The sequence below is a fragment of the Bos indicus genome, chromosome 7 (genome assembly GCF_029378745.1).
Source record: "Bos indicus isolate NIAB-ARS_2022 breed Sahiwal x Tharparkar chromosome 7, NIAB-ARS_B.indTharparkar_mat_pri_1.0, whole genome shotgun sequence".
Classification (NCBI taxonomy): Eukaryota; Metazoa; Chordata; class Mammalia; order Artiodactyla; family Bovidae; genus Bos; species Bos indicus.
In genome coordinates this window covers 61225994-61245200 of record NC_091766.1, presented here as the reverse complement: position 1 = coordinate 61245200, position 19207 = coordinate 61225994, and the positions used below count along the sequence as shown (strand labels likewise).

The 19207-nt window shown below is 51.9% G+C and overlaps 1 protein-coding gene across 1 annotated transcript; it reads right to left on the bottom strand.

Moving 5' to 3' along the window:
• Window positions 1-1338: 1338 nt before the first annotated feature.
• On the bottom strand, window positions 1339-17835 carry CDX1 (caudal type homeobox 1). Its single transcript, XM_019963669.2, has 3 exons — window positions 17391-17835; window positions 2498-2643; window positions 1339-1722 (listed from the first exon to the last, which is right to left on the bottom strand). Exons 1-3 carry the CDS (start codon window positions 17833-17835, stop codon window positions 1516-1518), a joined length of 798 nt encoding a protein of 265 aa, XP_019819228.1. The 3' UTR covers window positions 1339-1515.
• Between the last annotated feature and the right edge of the window lie 1372 nt (window positions 17836-19207).

Genomic DNA, 19207 nt, shown 5'->3' with positions numbered 1-19207 from the left:
CATTGTCGTCATGTGCCTCAGGAGCAAAGGGCAGGCAGGCAGACTGCACACAGTTTTTATGGCTGGGCCACCTCCCAGAACAGTAAACAGAGGGGCAGGCAGCTGGCACTGGATCCCTCTAGGGAGTGAAGGCCCCAGGCAACAGACTCCTCTCCACCTCTGAAAGGGAGCTGACAATATCAGGAGTTTCTAAAAAGCAGACTTTCAAGCTTATGTTGCTCATATTTTTTTTTTTTAACCATTCCTCCGTCTTGGCTTGACAACACCCACTAGTCCTATAGGCCTCACTTCAAATATCCCCTTCTCCAGGAAGCCTTCCAGATCCTCCAAGATAAGCTGGGAGCTCTTTCTGGACTCCCTGTATGCTCTGCTCCCCTGATACCTAAAGCATAGCTCAGACTGGGAATTCTGGGGGCAAGGACTGTGCATTCCCCAGGTCCAGCCATGCCTGGCACGTGGGAGTACCCAACGAATGTCATCTGTTAAAAGAAATCCCTGAGTATTTTAAAAATTCAAAAGACTGAAAGATTGAATCTGATGATTCTGCTTACAAAATGGACTTAAAATTTGACATAGTCTCATAGACTTACTCTAATGATGTAGTGTTTTGATCTTTCAAATGTGTTTTAAAGGTGACCTTGTTGTATGCCTGCAGAGACTAGGAGGGACTATGCAGTTGCTGTTTCCTTTCATGCTATTTATAATGATTTTTATACATTTTTAAAAAGAGAAAAAAAAAGTTTATTCTTGAAGCTGCATCCAAGAGATTCCATTCTCTGTGCAACACACTTGCCCAGTTGTGAGGTCTGTTTGGTTCAGAGAAAGTCCTCTGGGGGCTCTCTGAGGCGTGGTCCCCAAGGGACAGCCTGGTGGGGTGGTAGAAACTTGGTAGGGTAGACTCTGCCCCTGTGTCCCCTGCAGGGGCCTCCCCACAATCTGGAAACCCCACTGAGAATGGGTGTGAGGGGATATGCTGTGTAGCTCAGACAGGATGGTCATCTCTTGCCCAGGCTCAATCCTGAGGGCTTTGTACTTTGCATCCTGCAAGGAGAGGGTTCGAGGCATGTGATGATGGGGGCAGGTAGACGTGAGCCTGCAGGAAAAGGCAGGCTGGCACCCTTCCCTTGGACCCCCTCAGGTCATGGTCTGCAAGCCATCTTCCCTGGATTCCATCTCCTTTCTCCAGGAGTCTGGTCCCTACAACAGCCTCCCACCTTTGAGCCTATGGAGGAGGAGCTAGATCCTCCTCACCTTGCCTCCTGGGAATTAAGACTTCCCACCCCAGGCACCCTTATCCCCCTGAGGCCTAGAACACCAAAGTGGGAAAAGGTCCTATTCAACAGGTTCACTGCACGGTTGGGCCCAGGGGATGCAGGGAATAGGTGGGTGATTTGTCCAGGGTTACTCAGAAGGTCAGTGGTATGGCTTGGGACTCAGACTCCTGGGCCCCCACAGGAGCCACATTCCCAGCACCTGAGTCCTCAAGGCCCCCAGCCCACAAGGCTGGTCAGGGGGCTATGGCAGATATTCCTCCTTGACAGGCACTGGGGAGGAGGCACCCAGGAGGCTAGCAGAGCTGGGGCACAGGCCCCCCAGGGGTGGCCCTGCTGGGGTGGAGGTGATGTCATGGGCTGGTGGGGGTGGCTGTGGAGGCTGCTGCTGCTGCTTCTTCTTATTCACTTTGCGCTCCTTGGCCCGCCGGTTTTGGAACCAGATCTTCACCTGTGGGGTCAGAGAACAGAGATGGGGCAGAAGGTGTGGAGACTGAATGACAGAGCAAGAGGAAGAGAGATGTGGCATTTGGGGCTTCCCTCCGGCTCCAGCTACCCCAACTGTTCATGTACCGTGAACATGTTCTCCCTTTCTGGAACCTGTTACCCTGCCTTTTATTTTTTCCTGTAATATTTTTTTATTCTGCCCAGCAAAATATAGGAGTTGCAGCTGTTCCTCCATCCTTTTACTTTATTTTTAAATTTTTATTTATTTTTAATGAGAAGATATTGGTTTACAATGTTGTGTTGGTTTCTGCTGTGCAACAACATGAGTCAGTCATAAGTATACATATATCCCCTCCCTTTTGAGCCTCCCTCCCACCCCCACACCCACCCCTCCACCCCTGCTCCTTTACTCTTAAGACAACTTTTTCTGTAACCCTCTTCCTCTCCATCTTCCAAAGCCATACTCTAACACCCTTCCTCCAGGAAGCCCTCCCTGTCCTCCCTGTGACTGCTCCCTCCTCTGGATTTAAACAGCACTGATCAAAGCCTGCTGTAGCCTAGAATTAATCAGACCCCCTATCCCTGTATTGGTGCCCAGGGATATTGGGTTTTATTGGCCAGGGGATTCATGGCAGCAGCTCTGTTTCTGTTGTGTTGTATGACCATGGCCAGGAGAAAACCTCTCTGTTCTCCCTTGACTGAGCTCCATAATCTGCCTGGTAGCCTGGAGGTCAGACTCGCAGTACTGCTCCTGTGGCTGAAGTAGGGGCCCTACACACCTGCCGTTCAGTGAGCCCCAGGTTGGCGGCCAGCTCTGATTTCCGCCGGATGGTGATGTAACGGCTGTAGTGGAACTCCTTCTCCAGCTCCAGGCGCTGGTGGTCGGTATAGACCACCCGGTATTTGTCCTTGGTCCGAGTCTTACCTGAGAAGCAGAAGTGCCAAGAGGAGAGATGAGTGGGGAGAGGGGCCTGCAAAAGGCCAAGGCAGGGCTCCCGGGAGGAGGAGCAATCCAGGACCCCCGAAGAAGAACGCTGAGAGAGTAACAATCAGGCTTGGAGACTTCCAACCTGGGAGTCAAGCACTGTTCTTATGCCCATCTGGGGCCCCTAACACTGAGAGAGAGGCTTCCTCAATGGTTCAGCAGGCAAAGTATCTGCCTGTAATGCAGGAGATGCAGGGAATGTGGGTTCAATCCCTGGGTCAGAAAGATCCCCTGGAGGAGAGCATGGTAACCCACTCCAGTAGTCTTGCCTGGAGAATCCCACGGACAGAGGAGCCTGTCAGGCTACAGTCCATGGGATCGCAGAGTTGGACACGACTGAGCGACTGAGCACAAGGCTCAGAGACAGGATACAACTTGCCCAGGGTTACCCAGCAAGCTGCAGGTGGAGTTGGGGTTTCCGCCAGGTCTGCTGACCCAGAGCCCTACTCTGACTGCCAGGCCCACCAGCTTTTATGCACCAGTTCCCAGGTGTGGCTGCACAACAGACACATGGGGAACTTGGGAAAAGCACAGCTTCCAGAGCGTCACTGAGCATGTCAACTCGAAAGCCTTGGGTGGAATCTGCATTTTTCACAAGCTCCCCAGGTGGTTCTAATTCGGGGATCCTTGGAGGAACACCTGGCAGCAGGGGTAGGTTGAGATAGAGACATCAGCTGCTCTTCCCTCCTGTGGTGGAGAGAGCAGGAAGGGCCGCCACAGCCAGAGGCTGGAAGCAGGAAGCTTTCAGGAACTGCCCTGGGGTATATGCTCCTCACTTCCTGTTGAATGCCTGTTGGTTGCTGGCCAAACAATCAGACAGAAAGTATTGGGACTGCTGGTTGTTCCCCAGGACTTGTCAAGTTCCTCAAAAGACCCTGGTTCTAGACACGAAGCCCTGAGCTGGGGCTGCACCCAGGGGGCTGGTCTGCTTGGAGCCATTCGCGCTCCAGCCTGAGCCCAGACACACAGCAGGATTGCTCAGGCCAGCCCACAGATATTTACCGAGTTCCTGCTGTGGGCCAAGTCCCGGGTACAGCAGGGAGCAGAATTAAAAGTCCCTGCCGTCCTGAAGCTTAGGTTCTAGTGGAGGGGGATGAGTAAAAATAAAAAAATATGAAAATTATTTGATATGTTAATTGATGAAAAGTATTTCAGAGAAAAAAGAAGGACTGGGAATTTAGGGAGGAGAGAGGCTATGATTTTGAACAGAGTGGTCCATGAAGGCCTTACCTTGAAGGGGAGCTTGAGCAAAGATCTAAAGGAAGTGAGGGAAAGAGCAATGCAGCTGTCTGGGGAAGAGGTGCCCAAGCAGAGGGAACAGTAGGTGCAGAGGCCCTGAGTAGGGGACGTGCCTGCTGTCTGAAGAGGGAGGAACACTGAGAAGGCTGGTGCGCCCAGGATGCAGTGAGCAGGGGGGTGGGCAGGTCATGCGAGGCCCACAGGCCATGGAAAGGACTCTGGGTTTTGCTCTGTCTGGGACAGGAGCCATTACAGGGTTTTGAGCAGAGGAGACATGAGATTTGATATAGGTTTTAAGATGCCTCTTAAGATGCCTCTGGCTGCTGCATAGAGAACAGACTGGTGAGAAAGGGGAAGTGTGGGGAGACCTGCCATAACTCAGGAGAAAGAAGGTGGTAGCTTGGCTTCCACATAAGACTCAGCCTTGGACCAGGAACTGCATGGGTTAATGTCAGGGATCTCTTTCAGGCTGGGATCAGAGGTCTGTCTGGAGAGACTATTAAAGAGTCATGCTTGGCCTGGGCTGCTGTGAGGGCCTGACTCAATACCAGTGTCCTTTTGTAAGAAACTGAGCACGTGGCTATGACCAGGAGGCACATGTAAGCATTTCCAGACTCGCCCCTGCATCCCACCAGGGCATGGCCAGTCTGCATAACCATCGACCTCTCCCACTTCACCCAGATGCCCCCCCAACAACCTGACCTTCATCTCCGTGGTCCCAGCTCTGGGCCTAACTGTCCCTCAGCACCCCTGTACTAACCACCCCCCAACACTGTTCCAGCCTCCGCCTTCCCCACCCAGCTTGGCAGGACAGTGCTGGGCTCCCCAAGAGCCAAGTGGTTTGTGGAGAACAGGAGACAGCAGATGTTCCTGGGCTCTTTCCCTTGAGTTTCCTGCCAGAGCAGCAGAACCACACTGGACTCTTCCACAATCACTGACCTCAGCCCATTGCCCGACACAGCACGAGACAGCCTCGGCCCTCAGCCAGGCCTAACCCAGGAAAGGGACCAGGGAGTGGCTGCCGAGGCCTTGGCTCCAGATGGGGCCCCTTCTTGACCTAGAAAATTCAATGCCAGCTCAAAAACAATTCTGCCTAATGCCACCACCGCTGGAACCCAGCAGATCTCTGAACCCACAGCCCCGCTGGGTTCACTGGGCCAAAGCCAGAAAGGGTCACGGAAGTTCAGTCTCCTCCCACATTATAGATGAAGATACTGACGTTCAGAATGGTTATACAGCAGCCAGAGGTCCAAATAAGAGAGGCCTTGTGAGTTCTTTTAGTTCAAACTCCCTGTACATTCAGGGTTACTGAAGCCCCAGGCAGTTACCAGGCCTGCAGCTCCTGTTGTGGTGCGTAGCTCCTCACCCCACCAGATTTGGGGTCCACAGAGCCTGCTATATGGCCCTCTAAGCATTGGCAATAGAAGCTCAAACGGCAGGCCCATCGTCCACTTGTATTTCTGGAAGAGAGGGTCCAGACCATGGTGAGGGCAGATCCCCAAAGTCCTGGCTGGGCCTGGATGGCCCTCAGGTTGAAAATGCCAAAAAGATTGACTTTGGGGAGTTGGGGGGAGGAGGCTTCCTGCCCACCCAGACCTCAGCCTGAGAGACTATAAAGACACCCTTTTCCTCAGGCATCCAACCCTTACTCCTATCCTCCCTGATGAGCAAGTGGGGATCCATTACACCCATTTCATATATGGGGGAAATCAAAGCTCAGAGAAGGGCACTTGCTGAGGGTCATCCTGCCTGGCAGTGGTATCAATCTGGGCTCAGGTTTCCTGACCTCCAGCCTGGGCTCTTTCCCCCAACTCTGGGGGCATCAGGAACTAGACAAGAGATGGGGTTCTGGCTGCATAGTCACTCCTCTCTGTGTAGCTGCACCTCTAGCAAGGCTGCCAGTGAAGACCCAGGACCTGTTACAGCCTCCTGGATCCAAGAGAGGGGCTGGTGGGCTCAGGAACACACAGACCAACTTCTATCTGGGGAAGTTGCTCAAAGCACAAAATTTATTGCTGAGAAAATGGCTCTGCCAAAGAACCAAATGTTTGAAATCATACTGTGTGGTCCAGGAACCAGAAAGTCCCATCTGCTGGCCAGAGGGTGATAATGGGAATGTCCTCCTTGGAGCCCAACTTGGTGATCTCAGCCTCATTTAACATGCACATGCCCTTTGACTCCTGAATCCCTCTTCCAGGGAGTGATCCCACAGAAAACTGCCCAGAGAGGTACTGTTTCAGATAGTACAAAAGTTAAGAACCATGTACATGTCTATGAGTCAGGACTAGTTAATAAGAGAGGGGACATCCATGGAGAGGATCATTAGGCAGTCATTAAGAAGAAATTATAAAGCTCTATATGTGCCAACGTGGAGCAATTTCTAAAAACATTACGTTTTTTGAACGGCAAAATGGTGTGAAAAGTATGTTACTATTTTTGTATAAAAATGGAACACACACACATACACGCACTCGAACATGTTTGTGCACCCACGGAGTTCTTTCTGTAAGAATACACAGGAAGCCAGTATCGGGGCTGCCTGGAGAAGGGACTGAAGCCTGGGGAGCCACAGGGAAGAGGGAGTCTTTGGGGTATTTGCATTTTTACCCTCTGAAGATGTGAATTTGTATTTTTAATGACAATCAGGCGCCCTGGGCTCCAGTCCCAACTCTGGGCCAGAACTCCCCACTGCTGTGAGCAACCCTCCTTTCCCCTCCTGTTATCACCAGTGCCACCCTGGGGGCCCAGAAGGGAGGGAGCAGGGAGGTGCGTGACAGCGGTGGGGCAGGGAGAGCGCCCAGGATGAATGATTTACAGGCCTTTGGGACACTGGGCCTAAGAGGGAAGTCCGGACTCCTGTAACAGGTGTCTGATGGGGGCCAGGCCACTCCCAGTCACCTAATGAATAACCCTCTGGGCCAGATGCCAGGGCACGTAGGTGGGAGAGAGGGTGGGAGTCCCCCCACCAGCTCTTAGGGGTGAAGCATGAGAGGAGAAGAGGCTTGGATAACTCTCCAAATGAAGAGTCTTTCTCTCTTCTCTGGTTGTAGGATGCTAGGAACGGTCCATCCATATGCATCAGGCTGCCATAGAGGTTAGCAAGCTCCCCACCCCTAAAGCATGCACAGCAGAGGCCCTGGGAAGTTCCAGGCTAAATGTCCTGACTCCTGACCAGCAGCCTCAAATGCCTGAGGAAACTTTTAAAAGCACAGATTCTGGCCCAGAAGTTCAGACTCAGGGGCACTAAAATTGGGCTTGGGGATTTGATACTTGAATAGCTCTCCAGGTGACCGTGACATGTGGTTGTTTGAGCAGGCAGACCTCTAGGGCTTGCTGTCCAGCTTCTCACTGGCTGGGTTCTGAGTCTCATGTTCTGTATCTACAAAATGGCAATAATTATTCTAATAACAGCCAATATGTCCATGTGTCAAGAACTTTGTATACATCTCTCAACAACCTATGAAGCTGTGCAGGTGTTAGCCCCAGTTTACAGATGAGAACACTGAGGCCCAGCAAGGTCTGCACATCTGAGGGTGGGACCTGGCCCAGGTCTGTCTGGTTTTAGAAACAGCACTAGAACCTATCACCCAGTGTAAGGTCTCCCATAATTAACTCCCACCCTGAGTATTTAGGGGATCACTTGAGATGGGTGGATGAATGATGCCTAGCATATACCGAACACATGCAGGGAAAGGTAGATCCTAATGATTTCCATGGTGGGATAACCACATGGCAGGGATGCTGGGAAATGGATCTAAGCAATGGATTGTATGTTGGATGAGACCATTTATTTATAAGGTCCCTTCCAACTTGGAAACATGAAGTTCCCAATGTTTGTTGATGCTCTGATTATATTTGTTATTATTGCTGAAAGAATTCTAAGACTGATTTCCCTGAGAGTCTAGAAACAAAGTCTGCCCAACTGGAGGGTGCGGGCAGGAGCCTGGCGGTCTGCAGTGGGGCCTCCTCATCCAGCCTGGGCCAGGCAAGGACAGAGTTCAGCCTCTGCCCCCAGGGCGGGGTTGGTGGCTCCCAGAAAATCAAGTGGCCTCTGGGTCAGCACTTCCTTTGACCTCTTCCTGCTGGGACTGTGGCCCTGAGGGATGACACTGCCAGCTCTGGCCCTCAGAGCTTGGAACACAAATCCATGACCCCTCTCTGTGTGGTCCAATCCCACTGGCCATACATCAAAATCCCCCACACCCAACAGACATACACAGACACAGAGAAATGCACACAGGCAGGCATGGATGCTTGTTAAAAATACATATTCACAAGCTCTCAGGCCTGTTGTGTCCTGGTCTCTCTGCCATCTTTAACAAGCTTACGGGAGGGGATTCTGAATCACGAGCTGAATTAAGTATGTCCCGGTGCTGTGCCACCTGTGTGGCCATAAGTAAGTCCCTTCTCCCCTCTGGGCCTGTTTCTCCTATGCAGCAGAAGGTTGGGTGTCAGCTCCCAGGGCCCTGTAGATTCTGAACTTCTCTGTAGCTCTGAGCCCATGGGCCCAGGTCTGCATCCTTAGCTAATGGATTTAACAAGTGGTTGAACTTCTTTGGGCTTCCCTTCCCCCTGGGGAGCAGAATGGATATGAAAGCAGTTTGCAAAGGGCAAAGAGCTATGGAGACAACAAGCTGGACTGAGCTATTTGTAGAAGCGGATGTTGGAGGGATCCCTTGGGAGAAGGAGGAATGCCGCCTGATGGGGGCCCTCAGGGCAAACAACATTGCCTGGGGGTGGGGAGGTCTGGCTGGGCCACCAGCTGGACATGTGAGGTTCTGCTTGGAACCATTCCCCCATGTGTATGACCAGTGGGTGGACTTCTGTTGCCCAGTTCCATGAGGGATAGATATCCTCCCCGGGCCATGAGGCTCTCTATTGGGCCCATGATTAGTTCTTGTTTTGGCTGGTTTGCCAGTCCTAGCTGCTCTAGCACGAGTCCTCATTCACTCCTGCTCATTCCTGGAGCAGGAGTGAGGCTAGCACGGCTGTGGGAGTGAGATGAGAGGATGGCCAGACCAGCCACACTCTGGGGCCCTGCAGGTTTAGGCGGCTTCTCCACCCCACTGTCACCCCCCTTCCTAGGCACCAAGCTCAGTCAGCACCGCCCTTCCTCCTCCCCAGCTGCCTCTGCATCTTCCCCTCACCTATCTTCTTCAATGAGGTCCCCAATCTGACTCGGCTATGGGAGGCAGTAAAGAGGACAGAAAGTTCATAGTCAAATAGACCTGATGGTTCTAACCCGGCCTGGCCATGGGCTAGCAGTGGGAACCCAGGCAAGTCACGGAACATTTCTGAATCCCATTACTCATCAGTGAAATGAGGACAGGAATGCCTCCTTCAGACATGGAAGCTGTGGAGAGTAGATGTGCTCATGTATTTAACAAGATATTAAAAAAGCTATCTGTGACAGTGGAGAAAAAGAAAGAGGGGAAGGGAGGAGGGGGGATAAGAGGGAAAGGATGAGGAGGAGCAGGGGGAAGAAGATGATGATGCAGAGACAAAAAGATGATGACTGCAGGGACAAAAGAGGCCAGAGAATCCTCAGTGGAGAATAAAGGGCACATCAGGAATGGATTACCGTGCTGGGAACTCTGGAGAGGAATTTTCCTGCACTGTCCCATATGATAGCTACTAGCCACATCTGGCTGCCTAAATTAAAATTAATTAAATAGAACTAAAAATTCAGTGTTTTAGTCATGCTAGCCATATAGCAAGTGCTCAGTGGACACATGTAGCTAATGGCTACCACACTGGACAGTATAGATACAGAGCCGTCATTACAGGAAGTTCTATTGGACAACACAGCTAGACCAAACTCCCAGCAAAGTCCAGATGCCCACACCCTTGTAGCATATACCTAACCCGACTGCTTGGACTATCTGCAAAGCAGCCTGTCCTTGCGCTCATCACCCAGTTATATTCTTCCTAGGATTTTCCACAAGGGGCACCAGAAATAGGGGGCACCTTTGGCCTAGAACAGCCCTTCTGAGAGTTACCAGCAGCAACTGCATCCCTGTGTCTTCTGGGCTGAACAACCTGCAGCCTCTCAACCGTCTCCTGGTGGAGTTTCCAGGCCTCTGCCCTACCCTGGCCATCCTTCTCTGGTCTGGAGGTGAGGTCCCTGCCTAATTGTCCGCAGGTGTGGGTCCTAAAGAATCATATCTGGGGCAGAGGTGCAGGGAGGGAGGGGCTGTGGACCCCAGCCCTTTTCATGCTCACTGAGGGACCTTAGCAAATCCCTTCCCCTTGGTTCCTGGCTGCCTACATGCTCCATGATGGCAGAGACCATGCATCTTGCTCATTTGGTTCTACAACTGTTCCAGACACACACACAGTGAGTACTTGATGAATCCTTGTTAAACTTAACACAGACTCACTGCTTCCTGGCCTTCTCCTCACAGTAAATGGCCCCTCTCCTCCAGCCACTCAGGCCAAAAGCCTAGGTGGCAATTTCCCCGCTCCCCACATCCCATCCATCAGCTGGTTGGCTTAACCTCCAAAGGACATCCTTCTGTCTAACTCCACTGTCTGCATAGCCTTAGTCACAGCCACTACTCTAATAGAGAAATGTGTTGTTCTGGGGTCAAAAACACTTGCATTTGAAAAATAGTGAGTACTCAATGGATGGTAGTGCATATTATTATTACTATGGGAAGTGCTTGGTACTTATTTGTTAAATGGTTCATTCCCACTTTCAAGAGTGGGGGGTAGATTAAAAACAAACCAGCATAAGAAATAGTTACAAACTGTGATTAGTGTGAAGGAAAGGAAGCGTTGAGCTCAGAGCATAACCTCACACCTCTTACAGTTATTATGATTAAGATGTGGGGGCAGGTGGCAGGGGGTAGAGAGCCTACTTTATTTAGCTTGAGGAAAGTGTCCTGGAGAAGATGACATCTAAGCCAAGATCTGATGGTTGAGAAGGAGGTCTCTATGTCACCAATGGGGAAGAATATCCCAGGAAGACAGGAGAGCATGTGCAAAGGCCCTAAAGCAGAGAGAGTAGCAACAGAGGGCCAGACCCCCAAGGGACCCCTTGTGCCTTGCCCTGGCAGGAATCCCCAGCACCTAGCAGAAGAGAAGAAATACTCAGAGACTAGCACCACCCGCCTGCCTCATGAATGAATGAGAAAAGGCACAAGAGGAGGCTGAAAAGGCTAGCAGGGTTTTGAGCCCTAGGGTAAGGGGCTTGGATTTGACTTTGAGAGCAATGGGAAGACATGGGAGCCTGGAGGGTCAGTCTTGGCGTCCAATGATGCCTGTTCCCTCTCTCTGTTGATGCTGAGGGGTCTTTGTGGGGGCACCCCTATAAGGCTGAGGGGCAAGTATGGCAGGGGAGGGCTTAGCCTCTTAACATGGTGATGGACCTGACTCCAGACATATATGTTGTTTCCAGGTCCCAAAACCTCTGGGACAGAAACTTGAGAGGCATCTCATTAAGATAATTCCCACCAATAAGAGAGGCTTGCTGCTAATAAAGCTGTTTTGGCCCTTCAGAACAACTCCCCAAACTCTCAGCAGCAATATCTGCAAAGTGGGGGGAAAACACCCAACCAAAAAAAGCCTTCTGCCACCTTCTAACTGGGTCATTCCCCCCTTCCCAGCTACATCTGAAAGACGAGGTGGCGAATGGAGCTTCTGCCTGGAGAACAGGTTTTAAACAGCCTGCTGTGCCCATCCTCCCACTTCAGTCTCTTACAGCTCATCACTGACTGGCCTCCTTTTCCCCACCTGGACTGGAATGCACATGGGGAGGGGGGCTTGGGCTCCCATTCTGAGTGTGTTGCTTCATCTGATAGATGGTCATCGGGCTGCAGAGGCTAGGTTTGAACCCTGGGCAGCAGCAAACGTGGCCATGTGAGCTTTGGCAAGTCACTTTACCCTCTCTGAGCCTCATTAACTCTTATCTGTAAAAATGAAGCTAATAATAGATCCTCACACCTCTTACAGCTATTATGAGACTTACATGAGATGACCCATGCAGAGTTTTTGACACAGTGCCTGGCACGTGGTAGAGACTCAGCCGATGTCACAGTTATTAGCTTTATCATGAGCTCCTATTATGTGCAAGGCATGATGAGAAGGATGAGACTGACTAGGACGGTTCCTTGAGGGGATAACAGATGGCAGATGGCAGAGATCAACAAGACAGTCAGTGATAAATGTTCAAAAAGGATCTGATACAGTGCTTGGAGGGGAGGGAACCAAGGAGGGCTTCCTAGAGGAGGTGGCCTTGGAGAAGCAGCATTTGACCTGGTAAAGATACAGGAGGGCAGTTCAGGTCAAGAAACCCACACTAGAGAGGCAGGGAGTATGAGGTGTGTGCTCTCATGTACCTGCTAATGACAGGTGGAGATGGTCACAGGCACCAGTACACTGAGTACCTACTGTATGCCAGGCTCAGGGCTGTGTTTTACAGGAACCATTGCCTCAAGGTGTACTCCTGCTATAATCTTGATATCACAGTGGAAGAAGCTGAGGCTTAGAGAAATGATCCACATCAATTTGACTGCAGCTGATGCAGCTTCTAACAGAAACACAATTTCAGGCTTGAGGCGCTGAAGCTGGACTCTTAACCATTCCAGGTAAGCATTTCTGTATCTCAACAAACTAATGGGAAAGTGGCTTCAAGAGTGGGTTGGGGCTGGTTCTCAAAAGGACTCTGAAATGGGGCTAGATTTTCATTACAGCAATCGAATGGTATAAAACAAAAGGGCAATTCCATGGCAGTGGGGAGCCATGGGATGCTCTTGAGCAGGGGATGAGCTTTGAGAAGGTAAATCCAGTAGTGGTTTAGAACAGTGGCCCCCCAACCTTTTTGGCACCAGGGACTGGTTTTATGGAAGACAGTTTTTCCAAGTATGGGGGTGGGGGATAGTTCAGGTGGTAATGTGAACAATGGGGAATGGCAGATGAAGCTTTGCTTGCTCACCCACCGCTCACTTCCTGCTGTGCCACCCATTCCTAACAGGCCACACACCAGTACCAGGGGGTTGGAGACCCCTGGTTTAGAGGACATCAAGGTCAGAGCTGACTCATTTGAAAAAACCCTGATGCTGGGAAAGATTGAGGGCGGGAGGAGAAGGAGACGACAGAGGATGAGATGGTTGGATGGCATCACAGACTCAATGGACATGGGTTTGGGTGGACTCCGGGAGTTGGTGACAGACAGGGAGGCCTGGCATCCTGCGGTTCATGGGGTCGCAAAGAGTTGGACATGACTGAGTGACTGAACTGAACTGAGGGCAGTAAGGGGGCTTCCCAGGTGGCTCAGTGGTAAAGCATCTGCCTGCCAATGCAGGAGACACTGGCAATGCAGGTTCGATCCATGGGTCAGGAAGATCCCCTGGAGGAGGAAATGGCAACCCATTCCAGTATGTTTGCCTGGAAAATCCCATGGACAGGGGAGCCTGGTGGGCTACAGCCCATGGAATTGCAAAGAGTTGGATACAACTTAGCGACTAAACAGCAGGAGCAGCAGCAGCAGCAGGGTATTGGGGAGAGGCTGAAGGTAAGAGGCCAGGTTGGTGGCTGTGGCAATGGGCCAAGGGAGAAGGCCTGGAACGTAGTTGGGGGAGGAGGGTTCATCCCCTCCATGGGCCTCAGTTTCTCCATCTGATAGCTGAAGAGGTTGGACCAAGATCCAAACCCTGCTACAAAAGTCTTATCATCTGAGTGGGCATTACCCTACTTGTATGGGACTTTAGCCACACCAATGGGCCATTAACCTGTGAAAAACTATTTATTGATACTGCATCAGAGACTGAACCTTTGACAGAGGATGATTCCTAAATAAAATATTTATAGTTGAAAGGGGAAGACAAAAAAGAATAGAGCCACTTGCAGTCATTTCCCATCCTGGCCTCAGTCAAGTGACAGTCATCACTCAGAACTGGCTAATATTTTGTTTATGGACAACATAATAGCCTCTCTTGCACCTTCCCAAGCTTTGTTGCCCTCTCCTTAGGTACAACTGGCATCTTAGTCCCAGCCTCAGCTCCGCCAATTCCCCAGGTAAGAATAGAGTACTGACCATCCGTGGAACAGGGAGAAAGGGGCAACCAGGCTCCCACCACTGGCATGAGCAGCTCAGCTGGACAGTCGTGGGTCCCATCTCCAGGTTGAGATCTTATCTCTCCCCTCTTCTCCCAGAGCTCTCTTACGGTCCCTCACACACTTGCCCTGTTCATTCATTCATCAGAAAATATTGAGCACCTACTAAATGCCACACACGGAGCCGGGTGCCTGGAATGCAGTGAAGTGAAAGTCACTCAGTCGTGTCTGACTCTTTGCAAGCCCATGGAATTCACCAGGCCAGAACTGTGGAGTGGTAGTCTTTCCCTTCTCCAGGGAATCTTCTCAACCCAGGGATTGAACCCAGGTCACCCACATTGTAGGCATATTCTTTACCAGCTGAGCCACAAGGGAGGCCCATCCCTTCTCCAGCAGATCTTCCTGACCCAGGAATTGAACCGGGGTCTCCTGCATTGCAGGCAGATTCTTTACCACCTGAGCTATCAGGGAAACACAGTCATGGGTCAAATAAACATGGTTCTGGACTTCATGGGAGTTTACCTTGGTGGGTTGGTGTGGGAATAGACACCACACAAACACAAAGTAAGTTAACGTTCTGAAGGAAACAAGGCAAAGATTACCAACGGGTATGTGGGGGAGGCACTGACTTCAGAACATCATGGAAGACCTCTCTGAGGAAGTGGCCATGAAGCTAAGTAAGACCTGAAAGGTAAGACAGCTTGCAAAGAGTTTTCCTGGAAGAGGGAATACAGCAAATGTATAAGACCTGCCTGTAGCAGCACATATAGCTAGACCTCAGGAAGAAGTGTAAATTTTGCCCTAAATATAATGGGAAGCCATCAGAAAATTTTTAACTGACTCATCCAACATATACCCCAGCCCAGCCTCCACCTGTGTGAAACTAGAACATTCCCTTACAATCTCCAGCCTTCAGTTTCCCATCTGTATGTCTAGTCTCTAACTGTCCAGTCAGATATTCTAGAATGCTAGAAGCACAGAAGGCAAGGAAGGGGCAGGAAGGATACCATCAGATCGGGGGCCAGCAGCACTGGGGTGGGGGGGTGGGGGGGATGGCATGCACTGACCTTCCCTCTGCTGTCCCAGACAACAGCGTAACCCAGGAAACACCCCTGGAGACCCCACATCTTCATTCCCCAGAGGGACGAACTGAGGCCAAAGAGGAGAGGGGCTTGGCCTCTCTCTCAGGGAGGGTCTGTAACCTCAATTCAGTTCTGCCCCCGCCTCAAGAACACTGGTCAGATTCAGACTCCACCTGAGTGGACAGGCAGCAGCTTCTAGCTTCCAAAAGGCAGAGTGGTTCTTGCCTGGCTCCAGGGGTGGCCACTTTCCTTGGGAACCCCCAAACCTCCCTTGGCCCGCCTTTCTACTTTCTGGGAGTGAGGGTGAAAGAATGTTTGCCTTTGGGCAGAGTTACTCCTAGGCCTCCAATGTGCCCAGGGCAACAGTTTGCAGATGACTTTCGAGACCCGAGCCAAACTGGGTTTGGCAGCTCCAGTGCCCAGAGAGCCAGGATTTGCCTGACATCACACAGCCTGGAAGCTCGTCAGGGCTCCTGCCAGTCCTCTGACCGCCACAGGCCCCTGGAGAACCTCCCCGTCCATCTCCATAGTCGGCTGATGAGCAGGAAGTAGCAACTGGAATAAAGGAGCAGGACAAGTGGACTTTCTTCTTCAGAGAACAGACACAGAACCTCAGGACCCCAAGTGTCAGTGGCCCCAGACACTTTGTCTCATATAATCTAAGGTAAAATTCTCAACTGAGGTTTATGGATAAAGCTTCTAGGGGCCTTTGGAACCCCTGAAATTGTCTGCCCAGTTAGGAAACACTTTTTCTTTTTTCCTAGGGAGAACATTTATGCTTTCCACCACATTTTTCAAAGGAGTTCTTTTGTAACTCAAACAAATGTATAAGACCGTTCTCGCTCATGTCACAGGTGGTAAAACTGAGACCTAGAAAAGATGGCTGATTTAAGGGACTCTGTTGAGAGCATTAGAGCACAGGCTTGGTCACATCCCAGCCTCACCATGTACTGGTTACACCAGTATAACTATATTTGCCCTACTTTGTCATCTCTCTATGCCATAGTTTCTTCATCTTGAAAATGGGGGTGATAATAGTCCCCATGATAAAGTTATAAGGATGAAAAGATCTTAGGTCAGCGCCTGCTGTGTTAGTAGGTGCTCTGTAAGAATTAACTGTTATTATTTAGCCACAGAGACAAGTGGTACAGCTGCAGCAGAAATCTCAGTCTTCTGAGGCCTCTGGAGGCAGATAGGAGGTTCTGTGTTCTGGGGACTCTCAAGGAGGTGGTACAGTTGCAGCCAGACCTGTAGCTGCTGATCATCTCCTCTGTAGCATCTGCCCCAGGATGAGCTGTCCGTGTGGGGGGGACATGGGGGTGAAGAGGAGGGGGGAGGTGGGGAAGGCCCAGGCTCACTCCCAGCTGGGGGAAGGGGAGGAGGGGCTGGACATCAAAGGGTGGGCAGGCCAACTTCCCGCCCCTAAGGCCAGGTGGCCTTTGTCAGGACAGGCCAAACATAGTCAGGACAATGGGGTATCATGTTCACTTTCCGGCCGACAGGAGTCACTACCGAGCCAAGGCCCAGCCTGTTACATGACAAAGGGGGGACCTATAAAGAGGTCAGGCCGCCCCTTATTAAAGCCGAGCCTTTGTCCTGCCCTCTCCCCAGCCTTTGAAGAGGGTGGATCGGAGAGGCCTGCCTGGGGGCAGGAGTGTTAGGCTCAGGAGCCAAACAGCAGCCACCTTCCCAACTGCTGCTGCTGTCCCCTCCCCCAGGGTCAAGAGTTCAGGGAGAGCCCTGGGATGGTAAGGTAGGGACCCTCAACCACCACCAATCTAACCAAAGAAGGCTCTTTTTTAGCCCAAAGGATACGACCCACCAATCTCTTCATTATATGGATAGGGGACTGAGACCTGGAACGTGACTTGTGTGTGTGCACACATACTGCATGTCCTGAGGCTGGGATAGGGGTGCAAGGAACAGATGACCACCTGGACCAGTGCGTGTGTGTGCACACACTGCATGTCCCAGGGCTGGGATAGGGGTGCAAGGAACAGATGGCCACCTGGACCAGTGCTGCCGAAGTTACCCAGGGATAAAGGTCTGGGGACCTGTGTTTAGTTCCTACAGGGCGTCCTTCTTCATTGCTTGGGTCTCAGTTTCCCTACCTACAGGGAAAGACAGGTTGTGCTTTCCAGTGCTCTGGCAGGCCGGGATTCAGAAGGGGTAAATTGAGAGAACAGCCTCCAGGGAGAGTGGACGGGGGCCGCATTCTGGAACCAAGCAGGGCCACGGCAGAGGTCAGACAGCACCTGCTGGCGCCCAAGGGAACCATTCGGAGGCCCAGAGCGAGAGAGGGATCCTTACCGCTGCCACCGCCGCCTCCAGCCGCCACACTGCGCCGCATCCACTCGTAGGGTGTCCGCCTTTGCGCTCCGGGTGAGGAAGGAGTGCCTGGGCCGCCGAGGGGCTGCGCCAGGAGACCCGGGCCAGGCCCCGGGGGCGTGGGCACCGCGCCAAAGTCCGGAGGGGGCCCGAATGCCAGCGGGGCCGGGCTGGCGGTGGGAGCCGTGGGGCCCGGGCCGTAGGCGGCAGCCCATTCGTCCTTGGGCGCAGAGAAGGGCGCACTCCAGGCTGCAGGGGGCACGGGGCCCGGCTCCACGTGAGAGTAGCCGGTGAAATCTGGGTACTGCGGGGGTCCAGGGGGCGGGGGCGGAGGGCCGTAGGCTTGTGGGCCCAGGCTGAGACTAGCGGGCCTGGCGGGGCCGGGGTACACGGGGGAATCCTTGTCCAGAACATAGCCCACGTACATGGTGGCCGCGAGGCCGCCCGCGCATGCTGGGCCCTGGAGCCGCCGCAGCCGGCTGCCCCGACGAGCGACTGCACACCTGAACTCCCAGCCCTGCTGCCGCCCGCCCCACCCAGGCCTTTTATAGCTCCGGGCCGCCTGCCGCCCCAGCCGAGGCGGGTTTGCATTTCAAAGCGGGGGGAGCCTCCAGGCCGCGAATCAAAGGGGGAAACCCGTCGGGGGCGGGGGGTTCAAAAGGAGACAAATTGCCGCCCCAAGCGGGAGGTGGACTCTGGGGCCAGAGAGGGTGGGGGCGCGGAGGGCGCATCCCGGCGAGCATCGAGGCATCACTAGGTATGGGAGCCTCCTGCAAGGCCCCGGCCTAGCGGCCTTGGGGGCTAGTCCTCCCCGCGGCCTTGTCCTCCCTGCCGCCACACCGACCTCTCCGCAACCCCATTGTACAGGTGAAGAAAAGGGATCTGAGTGGTGGTAGTGGGGCGAATGCGGGTTAGCGCCACACAACCGCACCCGGCCTGTGGCGCAGTCGGTAGGGACCAGTTTGAGGTGAAAGGGAGGAACCGCTGACTTCAAACAGGGTTCTCGTCTTTAAGGTAGCGGGTCCTTAATCTTTTTTTTGGGGGGGGGGGGGAGGGGTCACGACCTCTCTTAGTCTCTCCTGAAAGCTGTGGATGTTTTTCCCCTGGGGGAAAATGCACATATGCACATACACGAGTCTGCAAACAGTTGGGGAGTTCACCTGAGTTGGCTCTCCAGAGGAAGTTCTTAGAGAAGTCGGGTAGGAGCATTCTTTTACAGATATTCTAGGGAACCTTTCACAATTCTCTTGACAACCCCCTCCCTCCTCCCCATCCCTGCCTTCATTTTAATGAGAAGTTTCCAATATACACAGAAGTAGAATTGTAGAGTGACTCACTATAGACCCATCATGAGCTTCAACCATTATCAAGATTCTGCCACACTTATTTAACTGACTCGCCTCCCTTTTCTTGCTAAAGTATTTTAAAACAAATTTCAAACATCGTGTCATTTTATCCCTACATACTTTAGCAGGCATCTCTAAAACACATGGACATTTTCTTACATAATATGCCATTATCAAACCTAACAAAATTAACGCAAATTTCTGTGTATTATCTAATACCCATTCACATTCAGAGTATTTCAATTGATTTTTAAAATGTCTTTTTAATAGTTGGTTTATCCTAAAGCCCTAATCCATTTATTATTAGAGCTAGGGACCTCTTGGATTTTAAATGTTTCATGCATCTCCCCCCATCCTATCCAATTAAAGACTGTCAAACATTTCAGAGATATGATGAGGGGGACGGGGTGAGGGTAAAGAGTTGAGAGGCCATTAGTGAACTGAGAGTGGGAA